Source organism: Crocuta crocuta, unplaced genomic scaffold (assembly GCF_008692635.1).
Source record: "Crocuta crocuta isolate KB4526 unplaced genomic scaffold, BGI_CrCroc_1.0 scaffold452, whole genome shotgun sequence".
Lineage (NCBI taxonomy): Eukaryota > Metazoa > Chordata > Mammalia > Carnivora > Hyaenidae > Crocuta > Crocuta crocuta.
Window position 1 is genome coordinate 236477 of NW_027528851.1, and position 15404 is coordinate 251880.

The 15404-nt window shown below is 35.3% G+C and overlaps 1 protein-coding gene across 3 annotated transcripts in view; it reads left to right on the forward strand.

The window, feature by feature from the left end:
* Positions 1 to 285: 285 nt before the first annotated feature.
* ASZ1 (ankyrin repeat, SAM and basic leucine zipper domain containing 1) overlaps positions 286 to 15404 on the forward strand; it is a 49365-nt gene continuing 34246 nt past the window's right edge. For all 3 annotated transcript variants that reach the window (XM_077756021.1, XM_077756022.1, XM_077756023.1), the window contains exons 1-4: positions 286 to 431; positions 841 to 940; positions 4607 to 4729; positions 7508 to 7619. In XM_077756021.1, the coding sequence (XP_077612147.1) occupies positions 327 to 431; positions 841 to 940; positions 4607 to 4729; positions 7508 to 7619 (440 nt within the window). In that variant the 5' untranslated portion in view covers positions 286 to 326. The remainder of the gene's footprint in view (positions 432 to 840; positions 941 to 4606; positions 4730 to 7507; positions 7620 to 15404) is intronic.

Consider the following 15404-nt stretch of genomic DNA (forward strand, 5'->3'; position numbering starts at 1 on the left):
ACCCTAAAAAGAATGAAGAATTAGTCCCTGAAAGGAATTAGAAGCTCCAGCTAGGAGGATGGTGCTCAAATCTTACTAGGCGGTTCTGGCACCCAGCTCAAGCTCCACTGCGACGGGCAGCCGGCTGACCTCCAGGGAACACAGAGGTGGTGGGCGGGTCCGGGGAGGCAAAGACGCTACGCTTGCCCAAGCGCCTGCGCCTGAGGGCCCACGGGCTTGGCGCTCACACGCACGCCTTCCCACGCAACCTTGCGTGTTCCTCCAGTGCGCAGGCGACCGCTGAGCGGGGTGGGCGTCGCTGTAAGCGTCTGGAGAGGCTGTCGGCCATGGCGGCTGGCACCCTACGTGGATTGGCAGTGGCCGGTGGAGGCGAGAGTAGCGAGAGCGAGGATGATGGCTGGGAGATTGGGTATCTCGACCGGTCCGCTCAGGTAGCCCAGGAAGACTTTGTTTTGACTGCACTTGGATCAGCCTCCCCTAGCCCTCGAAGGCCGTACCTCATGAAGCCTCATTATTTCCTTGCCTGTGTTTCCCCAGTGGAAATAGTAGGCTTTTGGACTCTCCACAAACCCTCAGTTTCCCTGTTTCCCTACTATTCTTTCCATCAAATATACTTCTTTGGGCCGTCAGTGTAGCTCTTCACTTGGATTTGCACCCAATAGCGTTACCCATTACCTTTAAAGATAATTTTAGTCATGAATTCTTTATGAACGTTGTATGTTGCATCCCCCCATCCCCCTCCCTCCAGAAGATGTACTTGAAACCAAACATTGCTTCTTGATGTAGAGGAAATGAAAATATGTATAACAGTATTTTTTTTTTCACTTTCTCCTTGTTTAGAAATTAAAAGGGCCATTACTCCCTGAGGAAAAGAATGAAACATTTAAGAAAGCATTGACCACCGGAGATATTTCATTGGTCCGGGAACTTCTAGATTCTGGTGAGAGATCAGGGATAATTTCAGTCTAACGAAGTTGTCTACCTTCACAAGGATTCCTTATTTTAAAAGGTTTGAGTTGTTTTTCTAGTGGAAGCACAAAGACTGTTAATGTATCCAGTATTCTGCATATCTTACTTGACTCTGAGTTCTCTGCCTTATTTTCTTCCTCTACCCTCAAATTTGGAATGCCACCCTGTTGCTTCCATTAGTTCTTCTACCTTCTTCAAGAAGCCTGTTCTGACTAATCCTACCGCACCCTGGTAATTCCTACACAATTTTCTCAGCATTGACTATGATATATGTTTCTCCAGATTTTTTTTCTAGTTATGTACATTTAGTTATGTTCTTCCCTTGTGCTGGGTGTGTACGTGTATAATGGGACTTGAGGGAGGAATCACAATATGTGGGTATCTGTTCCAGCTTTATTGCCTACTCATTGTGGTTCCTTGGGAAAGTCATTTAAAGTTCCAGAGTGTCTGTTTGTCTATGTAAAACATCATAATTCTGTCCGGGGGTCCCATAACATTTTTCTGTGATCAGATTAAATGTTAGTACTTTTTGCATTACATGACGTAGGAAGCTGAGTTGTTGATAATAATGATTAAAATTATTTGAAGGAGTAAAAGGCATTTACCGTCTATTTGTAGATACAAAACCTTCACACAAAATAGATAAATACGATGTTTATAGGAGAATGTTTTTCTTTTATGCTAGTGACATTGCATGGTTTAGTGAAAAGGGAATCATTTTGGAAACAGTACATTTCTGGGTTTGATTACTAGCCCTCCTGTTTGATGACTCTGTAATCTTGACCAAGTTATCAAACCTTCTAAGCTTTAATAGCTCCCTTTTTAAAATGGAGCTGCATAATATCAAAGGGTTTGGGGGGAGTATTAAAATAAAAGAATACATGAAGATCTTAGAACATACATACCTTTTGTAATTATTAGCTGTTGTAACAAAAAAGAAGGATCTGTGTGACTTTGTGGACAACAGAACTTTAATTTGTAATTGAAGAATGAAACTGAATAAAATTTGAGTAATAGAAACAGGCCTAATATGAACATAGGTAGGAATGTGCATATGCCCAGTGGAATGGAATAGGCAGAAATTTGCTCTAGAAAAGAGAGTTTCCCTTGGGGCTTGAGTTTGTACTGGGACTAAGCTTTAGGCTCCTAAAGGATTAGGACTTGAAAAAAACCTACTGATAAAGTAGGCTTTTAGTGGACTTTTTAAAATTTGTTTTTAGAGGCAGCTGGGTGGCTCAGTCAGTTGAGCATAGAGCGTCTGCTTAGGTGATCTTGTGGTTCATGGGTTTGAACTCTGCATCAGGCTATGTGCTGATGGCTCAGAGCCTGGAGCCTGCTTCAGATTTTGTATCTCCTCTGCTCCTCCCCAATCCATGCTCTCTCTCAAAAATAAATGTTAAATTTTATTTTTAATAACAAAAAAATGTGTAATTATTTTTCAAAAGCTAGTAACTTACAGGTATAAGTAGAAAGATACCTTTGTTCCTACTTTCACCCCCAGCACCCCTGAAGTCTTACTTCCACAAGTAACTCTTCTTTTAGTGTTTCCTAGTTTCCTTCCAGGCGTCCTTATTTCACACTTTTAAAATATATTTTTAGGTTTTTGCCTTTCAAAGTCATTCTTGGTTTTGATATATTTTTCTGCACCAGTTGAGAAGTTTTATAAAAAATGAATGTTCCCTTTGAGTCAGCTACTTACAGCAGTTCAAAGATGTCTCCAGTTTTTGTTATTCTGTTAAAATGTTCGGTTCTCTTTAAATTATTAAATATATCAGACATTCTAAAAGGTATGGGAATTTCTCTCCTTATCACTGGAGATACCACTTTCCTATAGTTGGTATTTATCATTCCTATGCATATTTTTATGAATATATATGTATCCCCAAACCAGGCAGTGTTACTCTGAATGCTTTTGAGCTACAATCATGTACTATTCGGATCTTTTTAAACTTACCATTTTACACTATGCCTAGAACACAATGGGTGGTTAATAATTTACTTTTTGAGCATTAAAAGGTAATGATTGAGAATTTTTATACTAAAATGCCACATTTGTCACCTTCCTCACGTCTTTTCCTTTTTACCTTTGGTGTCACTGGTGGAGCAGTAATGTCAACAAGGGAAAAATAATGAGACTATAAAGTAGTGTTTTTTCTCATCTCATTCATATGCTTTCAGTTGCAGCAGTTGGAAGAGGAAAATTGATTAGAGAAGACTAGTTAGGCCAGCATTATGTATGTACTAAGATCGTTTTATCCTGTTTTCTCCCAGGAATTATCAAGCACCTTTATCAATTAAAGTTAGGCAGCTGAGAATTTGACATATATAATCTTTCAGCAACTTAGTGTTCCTACAAAAAAAAAGTCAGGTTCTCCCCCCAAACAAGTTTTCATTCTTTTGTCGAAGATGAAGGTGATAGGAACGCTTTATAAAGGGAACGCTTTATAGCCAGAGACTATAAACCTGTAAATTATAAGGCGTTACAGGGAGGCCTACAGTGTTTTTCACATACAGGTTTTCTTTCTTTGAAGCAGAAAAAAAGTTCTGTGTTTTTCCTTAACAGTAGCAAATATTTCTTAATTCAAAGAGAGAGATTCCACATAACACCTCTTTATAGAAATGGCTTTACATAAGTTTAATGGGTTGTCTTCACTGTCTCATTGTATCTTTGTCTTCATATCACATTATCTGTGCTCGTCATCAGTCCTAAATCTAAACCTAGATCAGTTCAACCATTTTTTCTTTTTTATATGACCAAATCAGTCAGTGCTGTTGGAGAAAATCAGATGACTCCAGGGATTTGTGTCATTAATGATTTGAGGATTTTAAGGTCTGCTGTCTCTTGTCCTTTCTTAACAGTTATTATCTCTTCCTGTCCTGTTTTGGATAGTGGCTGTTTAAAACTTCTTGGCGTGTCAGGATGGCTCAGTCAGTTGAGCGTGTGGCTCTTGATTCCAGCTCAGGTCCTGATCTCAGGGTTCATGGGATTGAGCCTTGAGTTGATAGCATGTAGCCTGTTTGGGATTCTCTCCCTCCCTCTATCACCCTGCTCACGTGCCCTCTCTCTCTCAAAATAAAGAAATAAACTTTAAAAAAAAAAACAACTCAAGTCTTTCTTACTCCTCAGTCCTGATACCTCATCTGTTCTCTTTATTCTAGCTCAGTGTTTGTCTTTGATTTCTCAAGGGCAGAATTGGGGAGTCATTTTTAAATTCTTTACCATTACTTCTTAAATCAGCTTTAAATTCTAATGAATTTTGAAATGTCCTTTTGTATCCTTCTCTCTCTGTCTCCATTGCTCTTGCTCTGACTTTTGCATAAACTTCTACCCTCATAACTGGTCTTCCTGCCTCTTGTACCACTCTAAACAGTGGTGCCCTATATTGTTTTTTTATCATATAGATATAATGGTGTCAATCTCTGGCTTACACACTACAGTCTGTATTTTTTAATTTCTTCTAATAAAGTCCAGATGTAATTATTTTTTATTTTTTCTGAAACCATTATTACTAAGAAATCCCCTTTAGTTAAGTACATGGTATATGTCATTATGCACAGTACTTTAAGCATATGAAGGTGGTAATGATTTTTCTTTTGGTGGGGGGGGGCTGTTAAAATCTTGTTTTTATATTGACAGGCATTAGCGTGGATTCCAGCTTCCGGTATGGATGGACTCCCCTTATGTATGCTGCTAGTGTTTCTAATGTAGAGCTGGTTCGAGTCCTTTTGGATAGAGGTGCTAATGCAAGCTTTGATAAGGGTAAGATGTTTTCAACATTTAAAGCATGTAAATATTTACTTTGTATACTGTGTAGAAGCCTAATTATAGTCTTTTTAGGGGTAGTGATGTACATTTTCCATGTTCCGTTTTTATATATTCACTTTAAAATAAACCTTTGTCCTTAAAAAATATAAGGTAAGGTGTTGAGGTAATTTAACTGATTATGTTTACTGTGATTTTCTTGATTCCCAAGAAGCTATTATACGAAGTAAAAAAAATTAAAGCAGATTGAAAACTAAACGTTTGTATTAGTTATATTATGTAATTAAGATACAAAATCAAGTTAAAAATCATAATTTTTTTGGAAAAAACTCCAAAGACGTAGTAGATTCCATTTATAATATCTTAATAACTGTTTATGTTATTACATACCTCTATGCTAGAGAATAAGTTACTTTTAAAGGACAGATGCCCTGAAAAAAACATCAAAAAGCTGATAATTTTGTCAAAACACTTGAAAATCAGTCTTTGGGGGTACCTCGGTGGCACAGTTGGTTAAGCATTAGACTCTTGATCTTGGCTTAGGTTGTGATCTCACAGTTTGGGAGTTTAGGCCCGCATTGGGCTCTCGCTGATGGCACAGAGCCTGCTTGGGATTCTGTCTCTTCTTCTCTCTGCTCCTCCCCTGCTTGTGCTCTCTTTCTCAAAATAATCTTTAAAAATGTTACTATAAAGAATATCAGTCTTTAGATTTTAAAACTCTGAATTATATCACCTATGGTTGTTTCAGAGATAGCTTATTAAATCCATATGTGTCTTTGTCATTAAATAATTTCTATCCAGTACTCCTTTGAATGCTTTTAAAAAATAAGAGTGTATGTGCAAATCCAGTTAAATTATTTTATTGAATTATTGTTTACTTATTTTTGACAAGTTTCTAGTAGGCAGTTAAATTCATTTCATAGTTCAGATATAGAGTTCATTTTAGAACTAATTTTCACATTCATTTTGTACCTGCATTAGATACTGGTAAAACTATTTCTATGCTGTTTTCTTATCTATGTATTTTTGTATAAATTCGCATCTTATGATTAGTTTTATGTATCATCTGCTGCTGTGATAGGTTTTTCTTTTTGTTATGTCATTTAAGAATATCACCCAATGAGGGGCGCCTGGATGGTTCAGTCGGTTAAGCATCTGATTCTTGGTTTTGGCTCAGGTCATGATCTCCTGGTTCATGAGTTCAAGCCCCACATCAGGCCCTGCTTGAGATTCTTTTTCTCTCTCTGCCCCTCTCCTGTTCGTGCTCATGCTTGTTCTCTCTCAAAATAAATAAACCTAAAACTTTTTTTTAATAAAAATAAAAAATATATCACCCAATGAAAGCTGTACTTAGGAATTAGATTTCTGAAAGTGTATAAAATATTCTGCTCAAAAAAGTAATAGTTTTCCTAACTATAGAGAACAAACTGATGGTTACCAGGGGAGAGGTGGATGGTGGCAGCAGGGGCAAGGGATAAGTTAAATAATAGGTGGTGGGGATTAGCAAGATCATTTGTTGTGATGAGCACCGGGTGTTTTATGTAAGTGTTGAATCACTAAATTGTACACCTGATACTGTTACACTATATGTTAACTAACTGGAATTTAAATAAAAACTTAAAAAAAGAAACTAACGAGAAATAAATAAAAGCTTTCTTTCTCTGCTTCTTGTGATCAGAAGAATACTTTGCAGTTATAAAATACAGTAGTTTATATTTTTCACAGCATGTTCACATAAATTCTTTTACATATTCAACAGTAGTTCCATCACGTTAAGAGGGAAACTTCCTATCTATGTATTACGTCTTCTTTTTTTTATTAATGCTTGTTTATTTTTGAGAGAGAGACAGAGTGTGAGTGGGCAAGGGGCAGAAAGAGAGAGAGGGAGACACAGAATTAGAAGCAAGCTCCAGGCTTTGAGCTGTGAGCACAGCTCGAACTCATGAACTCATGGGGCTCGAACTCATGGGCCATGAGATCATGACCTGAACGTAAGTCGGATGCTTAACTGACTGAGCATCCCAGGCGCTCCTATTAATTAGGTCTTCTGAGGTGTTAGGACATCTCTGGAGTCAGTTTATCAGTGGCAGAACTGAGACTAGATGTCTCAGTTGACTCATGTCAAATGAGTGATCAGTACTAAACCACTGATGTAAACCATAGCTTCCATGGCCTATTTTGAATTCCCCTATTCTTACCAGAAAAGTGTTTTTGTTTTTTGAATATACTGTGATCTCTGCTGGTGGCATACAGGCCAGGAGAAGATGATTTTTAGGAAACAGGTGAGCTCAGAGAGATCAAGTAGAAAAGGACCAAACAAAAAACAAAAAACAGTGGATATGGCAGTTAGGTCATTTTCAGTAGGATGGTTTGGATAGAAACCAGATTTCACTGAGATGTCAAATGAGTGAGAAATAAAGAAGTGAAATCAGAGAATATCAATTCCCATTTCTCAAATGCAGATTCAGCAAGGCAAATTTTAATCAGCCAAAAACTGTTCACCTCCAGGCAACATCTCTACATTAGAGTCCATGTAATTACCACTTTCTTATTTTCTTGAAAAGGGAATAAGGAATGGAAATTAAGAAATGAATTGTAGATGTACTTTGGAGATTAAGGCAGTTCATCCCTGATGTCATTTTTTGGTGAAGGAAGACAAAGTTATCTACTAAGAGTAAAAGATTTGGGAACAGGTTATAAAATTTTAAATGGTGAAAGAAGTCAGTTAGATATACTTCTTGATGTGTGTATGGGGATCCTCACTTTTCTTTACAGATAAGCAAACTATTTTGATAACTGCATGTTCTGCACGTGGCTCAGAGGAACAGATCTTGAAGTGTGTAGAACTACTGCTTTCAAGAAATGCTGATCCAAATGTTGCTTGTAGGTAAGAGCCATATTACCTATTGAAAAATTATGGATATTTTTATTTGATTGTCAGCCTGTAAAACATTTGATAGCATGATTTTTTTAAAATCATGAACAATCTGTGTTCATATACAGATAGCCATATATTAGTTGAATGAAAATGAGTCATACCATCATGGTTCCAACTGTATATAAGATTATCACAGGAAGGGCATATCATGAAGGTAGCCTTTCAGCTTTTAATTTTTAAAGGAATGTTCTAAAAATTTGAAATGAGGAAAGGAAGGCAATGAACTATATAATTTCCTATGAATCATATACTCCAAAGAATAGTTAAGCTATAATATCAAAACCTTTAGTATTTTCTCTGTATAACAGTTAACTGCTAACCAATTCTACATGAATATTAAAAATTCCAAAATAATACATTGAAATGCTTTAATTTTCCTAAGACTTTTCCAGTTATGTCATATAGGTGACAGTGCCCAGATGTGTAGAAAACAACCTGTAACTGTACCTTGGATCTGTTGAAATGTCAGTAATTTAAAAAATGAATCCGCTTAAAATTTCTGTTACTAACTTCTTTCTTAACCTGGCTCTATCTTCTTGTTAAATCTCTTTCTGTTTTATTTAATCTTCAAAATGAATAGAACAGAATATAGGCTTTCTAACAGAAATATGTCAAGCATGATAGAATTATTATTTATAATTCATTAACTCAAATAATAGTGATCTAGTGTCTTATATATAGAAATAACTACACTTGGTATAGAAGTTTTTGTTTCCCTGATTTAGTTTAGTTTCTGTGACACCTAGACAGAGGAGGCCTGTTTTGTCTCCCAGTGGATGCTTGGTAATATCTGGAAACATTTAATTGTCACATCTGGGAGATTCTGCTGGTTTAGAGTGTGCCACTGACATAATGGGTAGAAAGCGAGGATGCTGCTAAACATCCTACAGTACATAGGACAGCCTCTCAAAACAAAGAAGTATCCATCTCAAAGTGTCCTGGTGCCAAGGTTGAGAAACTAGTGTGAGAAAAGTCAGGCTTATAGAGTAGATAATCAGATTTAATGAATAGAGATTTTTTAGACATCTGGAAAGAAACTACCTGCAAATTTTTAGCAAGTTGATTCACAGGAACTTTTATTCTGTCATATATGGTATAATCCCTAGTTAGATACAAATTTTGGATTTCACTATACTTTGGAATTGGGAGTTCCAAGATACCTAGCTAAAGTAAGCCTCTCAATGGGTCCCATAATTTTAATTTTTACATTTAGAAGTGGCTTATGATAAGATTGCCTTTCTGGGTTCAATGGGAAATTGTTTTTTTGCTGGTGCTCTTCAATTTTATTTTATTTTTTGTTTTTACTGCTTCTGCACTGTATTATAGAGAGTAGTCTTTACCCTTCCAGTCACTTACTCTCTTGAAACACGCTGAAGAGAGGTCAAGCAAGCCATTGTCATAGGATCTAGACTTTTCTGCTTCCGTAAGAACTAGAAGGCTTTTTTTTAGATAACACAGGATGTATTTGGGGGCAAGCTAAAACCACAGGGCAGCCACATAGTTTCAAAACTGAAAACCCTAGAAAAGCTGATGAATCTGAAAGAATATAAAATTTGGATGGTTATGTATTCAATTAAAATAGAGAATTATACAGCATGGTTGAAGAAAAGAACCATCTGCATTTAATTAACAAATATGAGAAATGCCTGAAAAACTATTCAACTGCTTTTATTTTAATACTCAAAGCATAAAGCAGTGAAACAATTGAATTGTGTTCTCTTGCAGAAAATGAGGATCTTAATAGAGCTGAAAAGAGTAAGTCATGGGAAATAGTGCTTTTAGGCTGCAAATTTTATAAGAAGGATAGCATTAGAGAACAGATAGGGATAGTGTGGTGGCAGTGTATAAGAAAAAAAATCTCAGGACACAAGGAGAGTGCAATAAGATTTGGTGGAATTTTATAGATAATTCATTAGCAGTGATAAAAATCAAAACCTATTAGAAGATCAGTACTTTTAGTTTCAATCCTTTTCCTTCCTTCCCCTAACCTCTTTGCTTCTTAAAAAAATATTTATGGTGGTAAAGTGTGTGGTAAAAACATAAAATTTGCCATTTTAAGCATATAATTTAGTGTATTTTTCTACTATAAATTTTTGCCCCAGACATCTATCTGAAGTTTGCAGCCTTTTGAGCATTGCTCATTTGGCTAGCCTGAGATCTGATTTGAGCTAAAGTGACAAGCAGCTTCCATCTGTTCTTCCAATACCTGTGACTATCTACTCCTTTTTGTTTTACCTACTGAATTGTTTCTTAGGAAATCACATTCAGTGTTTGTTGCTGTTTTGCTGAAACACTTTAATGCAGGTTAGTCATATTTTGCCCTAAACACAGGTGGCCTGCAATCATACTACTTGGAACTTGGCATTTGTGCCATAGTGTAGACTAATATTCCTTTTTTTCTTTTTCTACTAATAACATAGTAACCAATGACATTGTAAATTATTAAAGTCTAAAAGGTCTATATTAGATTATTGGATATATGATAAAATTTGAAACCTTCTTCAAAATAACCTTAAATTTGGATTTGAAATTTTTGTTACAGTAATGATAGTAATTATAAAGTATACATAATTAATATCTCAGTTTTTAGGAATCATGTGCGTTTTTTTCTCCAGGTGTTCTGAAACATTTTCTTATATTAAAGAAGGATATGTATATATACATATACATATAAATATATATATATTTATATTTAGGGAGAAATTTTTCTGGCAGAGAAGTTTTGTATATTCAGATTGCTGAGACATGAGATAAAGGTTTTATAAAATCATGTGGCATTTTAATTTTAATAGATGTCTTTATTATTGTTGATAAGACAGTACATATTAACTGATACCCAAGGTTTTGACGTAATCATTGTGGGATTGTTAACTTATTGAATGTTACTGCCTGTTAATAAACAGAAAATACTCTGGTAAAAATTTTACTTTCTTTCTCAGAATATAAATTTAGTTGTAAATGTCACTGGAGCAGCTTGGTAGATTGAGGTATAATTTTGGATTATAAGATTAACTTGTTTTTATAGTCGTAAGTAAATATGTAACATATCTTTGCTCTGAAAACATAGGCTGAGGTCACAATAATAGTCTCAGAATTTTTTAAAAGAGCTTATTTAGAAAGCAGTACTTGAAATTGTTATTTTGTTTTGTTTTCATGTAGATTTTTATAAATCACCTATGCATATCTTCTGCGCATCTTTTTATTTACCTGTGTTTTCTTTATCCTTACATAGCAGCTTTGTTAGCAGTTTTACATGTATACAAACAGTGACAAATACCTTAGCGTTGCCTTGCAATAGGGCATGGCATTAAGATTGCAATTCACATACCTGGAAATCTACTTGGTCCTTTTGAAAGCACAGAATGGAGTGGATAGAGGTGAAAAAAGCTAGTTGATAAAAGCCTTTGACACTAGTCTCTGAAAACACATGCACAGAAACCAAGACTTTAAAGCAAACAAAACAAATACCTTCAAATTCTTACTTGACTTTTACTGGTATCTAGCGCCACTGATAAGTGGTGTGGTGGCTACTAAAGCTTTCACTTGGAAGAGACCCATACTATTTATTTTATTGTGGTCACGCAGTCATATCTAGCTTCAAGGAAGTTGAGGAAGTATAATCTTACTGTGTCACAGGAGAATCAGCAATATTGGGTGGACAGTTCTGATGATTTACCATGTCACCTTAAATGTATTTTCTTCAGGGCACAACAATTGTATTTCCTTTTTACTGTATGCTCAAAATAATAATTTTGAGTTTTGAACATAAATTTGTAGTGAGGAAAATTGGTATTTATCTCAGACTAATTGGTATTTATCTCAGACTTTTTCATTTAATTTTATATATAATCTGTCCCTAATTTGTTCTTTATAATGTCTCTTAAAATCGGGTCCCCTGCATGGCTCAATCAATTAAGGGTTGGGCTCAGGTCCTGATCTTATGGTTAGTGAGATATTGTCCTGCATGGGGCTCTGTGGTAACAGTGTGGAGCCTGCTTGGATTTCTTACTCTCCCTTTCCCTCTGTCCCTCACTCATTCATGTATACATGCACACCCTCTGAAAATACAAAATAAAAAATACAAAATTACAAAAATGTTATAATGTCTCTTAAATTCATTGCAACTTTGATATTTATAATTCTACCTTAAGAGGTACTTTAATAGCCTCTTAAATGACATTTTTTACTGTATTGTGTCTGTACTTTAGTCAGTTTTGTCTGCTGTTACCTATAGAACACACTTCTTTTTGTCTATTAAGTGAAAGCCAAAACTCTCTGTAATTTGATCCCACCTTAATTACTTCTCATTACTCTCTAATATCTAACTTCTTTTTTATTCTATTTCAACATTATTCCTCAGATACACAGTCATTTCTACCTTTATGTTTTTCCTTTTGTTATTCAGTTTAGAGTATCTTCTTCTTCCCTCACTGTGCATTCAAATTGTGTCTTAAAAAATTGTTTTTAATGTTTTATTTATTTCTGAGAGAGAGAGAGAGAGAGAGAGACAGCATGAGCAGGGTAGGGTCAGAGAGAGAGGGAGATACAGAATCTGAAACAGGCTTCAGGCTCTGAGCTAGCTGTCAGCACAGAGCCCAACGCAGGCTCAAACCCACAAACTGTGAGATCATGACCTGAGCCAAAGTCGGACACTTAACCGACTGAGCCACCCAGGCGCCCCTCAAATTGTGTCTTTAGCTGCCATATTAATAGTCTGTGATGCTTTCTTCCCATACTTAGCCCACAAGAGTACTTTTGTTCATCTTCATCCATCTATGATTTTGGATGGGTGATTATCTGATTGAGGACGTTTTTATACATCTCGTGGTGTTCTTTCATTGTTTTCCTATAGGAAAATCTGGATTTACCTGTGAGCCACTTGACTACCCTAGCACCATACATATTTTTTTATTCCTTCACAGTTCTTTCATGTGATATTTATCAAGTTCTTATAGCGTCTGACTTCAGCTCAGGTCATGATCTCACAGTTCGTGGGTTCGAGCCCCACATTGGGCTCTGTGCTGACAGCTAGCTCAGAGCCTGGAGCCTGTTTCGGATTCTGTGTCTCCCTCTCTCTCTGACCCTCCCCTGCTCATGGTGTCTCTCTCTCTCAGAAAAAAAACAAACATTAAGAAAATTTAAAAAAAAATAGAATTGACACAGAATGATTATTTGTCTATTTTATTTCCAAAACTTAAACATAGTATTTATGAAGTAATATATTAATCCATTTATACCACAGAAAACATGAAACGTGACTTAGAGGCTAATGTCTGGGACCAAGTACTATCTTAACAACTTGTCTAAGCTAATATAACCATTAAATCTTTTTGAAACATTTAAGTCTCAGTTTCTTCACTGATTGGTAGATGTGATACCTAACTAGCTAGCAAGGTAGCTGTGAGAATTGAAATAAGATAATGAATATGCAAATATTTAACATGCTACCAATTTCACAGTAGGTGCTTACCAAATGTCACATTTATTTAAATTGGTAGTATTTCCTGTGCTTTTATAAGAGCCACAATTTCTTAAATGCGTATTTCTTACTGATTTATAAAAGTGAAACTGATGTGTTTATTTTACTGTTTTCTTCAAACATTTTTATCATTTTAATAAGTGCATAAGTAAGTATATTCTTACCTTTTGTTTTGACTGAAAATTTTTTTAAATTTTTTTTTTTTTTTACTTTTTAAAATTTCTTATTGAGAAAGAGAGAGACAGAGCATGAGCAGGGGAAGGGCAGAGAAAAGGGTAGACACAGAATCCAAAGGAGGCTCTAGGCTCTGAGCTGTCAGCACAGAGCCTGACGCAGGGCTTGAACCCATAGACTGTGAGATCATGACATGAGCCGAAGTTGGACACTCAACCAACCGAGCTACCCAGGCACCCCTGTTTTGACTGAAATTTTAAAATGATAAATATTTCAGTATGATGGGTATCTGGATTATCAGTGTGGTGGGTTAGGAGTAAATGAGAGTTGGCAATGTGGAAAGAATGGATATGAACTATCCTTTCTAGTAGTTTAGCAAGAAAGAAAAGGTACAGGTTGTTGGCTAAATGGGAAAGTCAGGTACACTATGACTTCAACAGTTAGTCTTTTAAATCTGTTCTAATTGCTGAAAGAATGATTTTTTTAAGTGAAGCTGTAGTTTGCCCAACACTCCTCAAAAAGATGACACAAGTAGTGAATATAATATTTTCAAATGCTTTGTACTTAGAAATTATAATCTGTGGGGGTGTCTGGGTGGCTCAGTCAGTTAAGCATCTGACTTTTGATTTCGCCTCAGGTCATGATCTCATGGTTTGTGAGTTCAAGCCTTGCATCAGGCTCTGCACTGGCAGTGCAAAGCCTGCTTGGGATTCTCTCTCTCTCCCTTTCTCTCTGCCCCTCCCTATTTGCATGCTGTCTCTCTCTCAAATAAACATTTTTTTTAAAGAGAGAAATTATAATCTATCCTCTTCAGAAGTCTGTCTTTGAACTTTGGTATTGATTAGGTTTAGACCACTATATAAATTTTCACACACAAAATAATTTGAATTAAAAACCAACTGTATTTCATATATTCTGACACTTTTTTTCACATATCAGTTAGCGTTTCTGAAATTGGTATGCCTCCTAAATTTGATGGTATCATAGATCATATGAAATATAGTCAATTTGTTACTTACCTATTTAGTAGTTTTGTGTCCAATTGTATTTTTTTAATTCAGGGTTGTCCAATTGGTACTAGAAGTCCTGGAAGAAGTGAGCAGTGTAAAAATAACATTTTAAGATTTCTATCATGATTGAAGTTTTTTTCTTAAATATACTCTATTTCAGCATTTTCCCACCAGAATAAGTTACTTTCTATGTATTAATAGTTTAATAGTTTCTACATATTAATAGTTTAATAGAAGAAGAATGGATTGCTGACACAATGAAGCATCTAAAAAGAAATGATTTATCTCTCCATTATGCTATCTTGTACACACGTATAGATGGTATTCTCATTATTTAAAAGCATACTGCTACAATTATATTTCCTTTTGAAAAAATTTACCCCACATTCCAGTATTAGGACAGCAGCTGCATGAATACCTATACATAGAAGTGAATCCATTCTTGTTGGGAAAGTTTAATATCTCCTGTTATATCTTTATAGAACTGTGCACATTATAATTAGGACCTTAGTCAAGAATTTACTGGATCTTAATTTAACCAAAATACTAATTTTTAATATCCATTGGTATTATAATGGATATTGGCTTTATTATAAAGCCTTTAAGACTTATTAAAAATAAAGAAAAAAACACTCCAAAATTCTGCGTATCGAAGATATACCTCATTTAGTCTTTGAAAACCCATGTTTTGCCTAGTGATTCTAATATTGCTTTAAATATGTACAGAATAATACAGTGTAGTTAAAGACCCTGTGTATCTTCCTCATATTCACTTCACTTCTTACAAGTCTTGTAATTTGCATGTATTTTTCCTGCTCCAGTTAGATTTTATATTAATATATAAATATTTATAGAAATATGTATAGAAATAATATGTTTACTTATAATACTTTTAACAGTAAAACCTTAGTTTACAAGCATAATTCGTTCCAGAAACATGCTTGTAACCCAAAGCACTTGTTTATATCAAAGAAGATTTCCCCATAAGAAATAATGGAAACTCAGATAATTTGTTCCACATCCCAAAATTATGCATATATAAATGATTACGGGGCACCTGGGTGGCTCAGT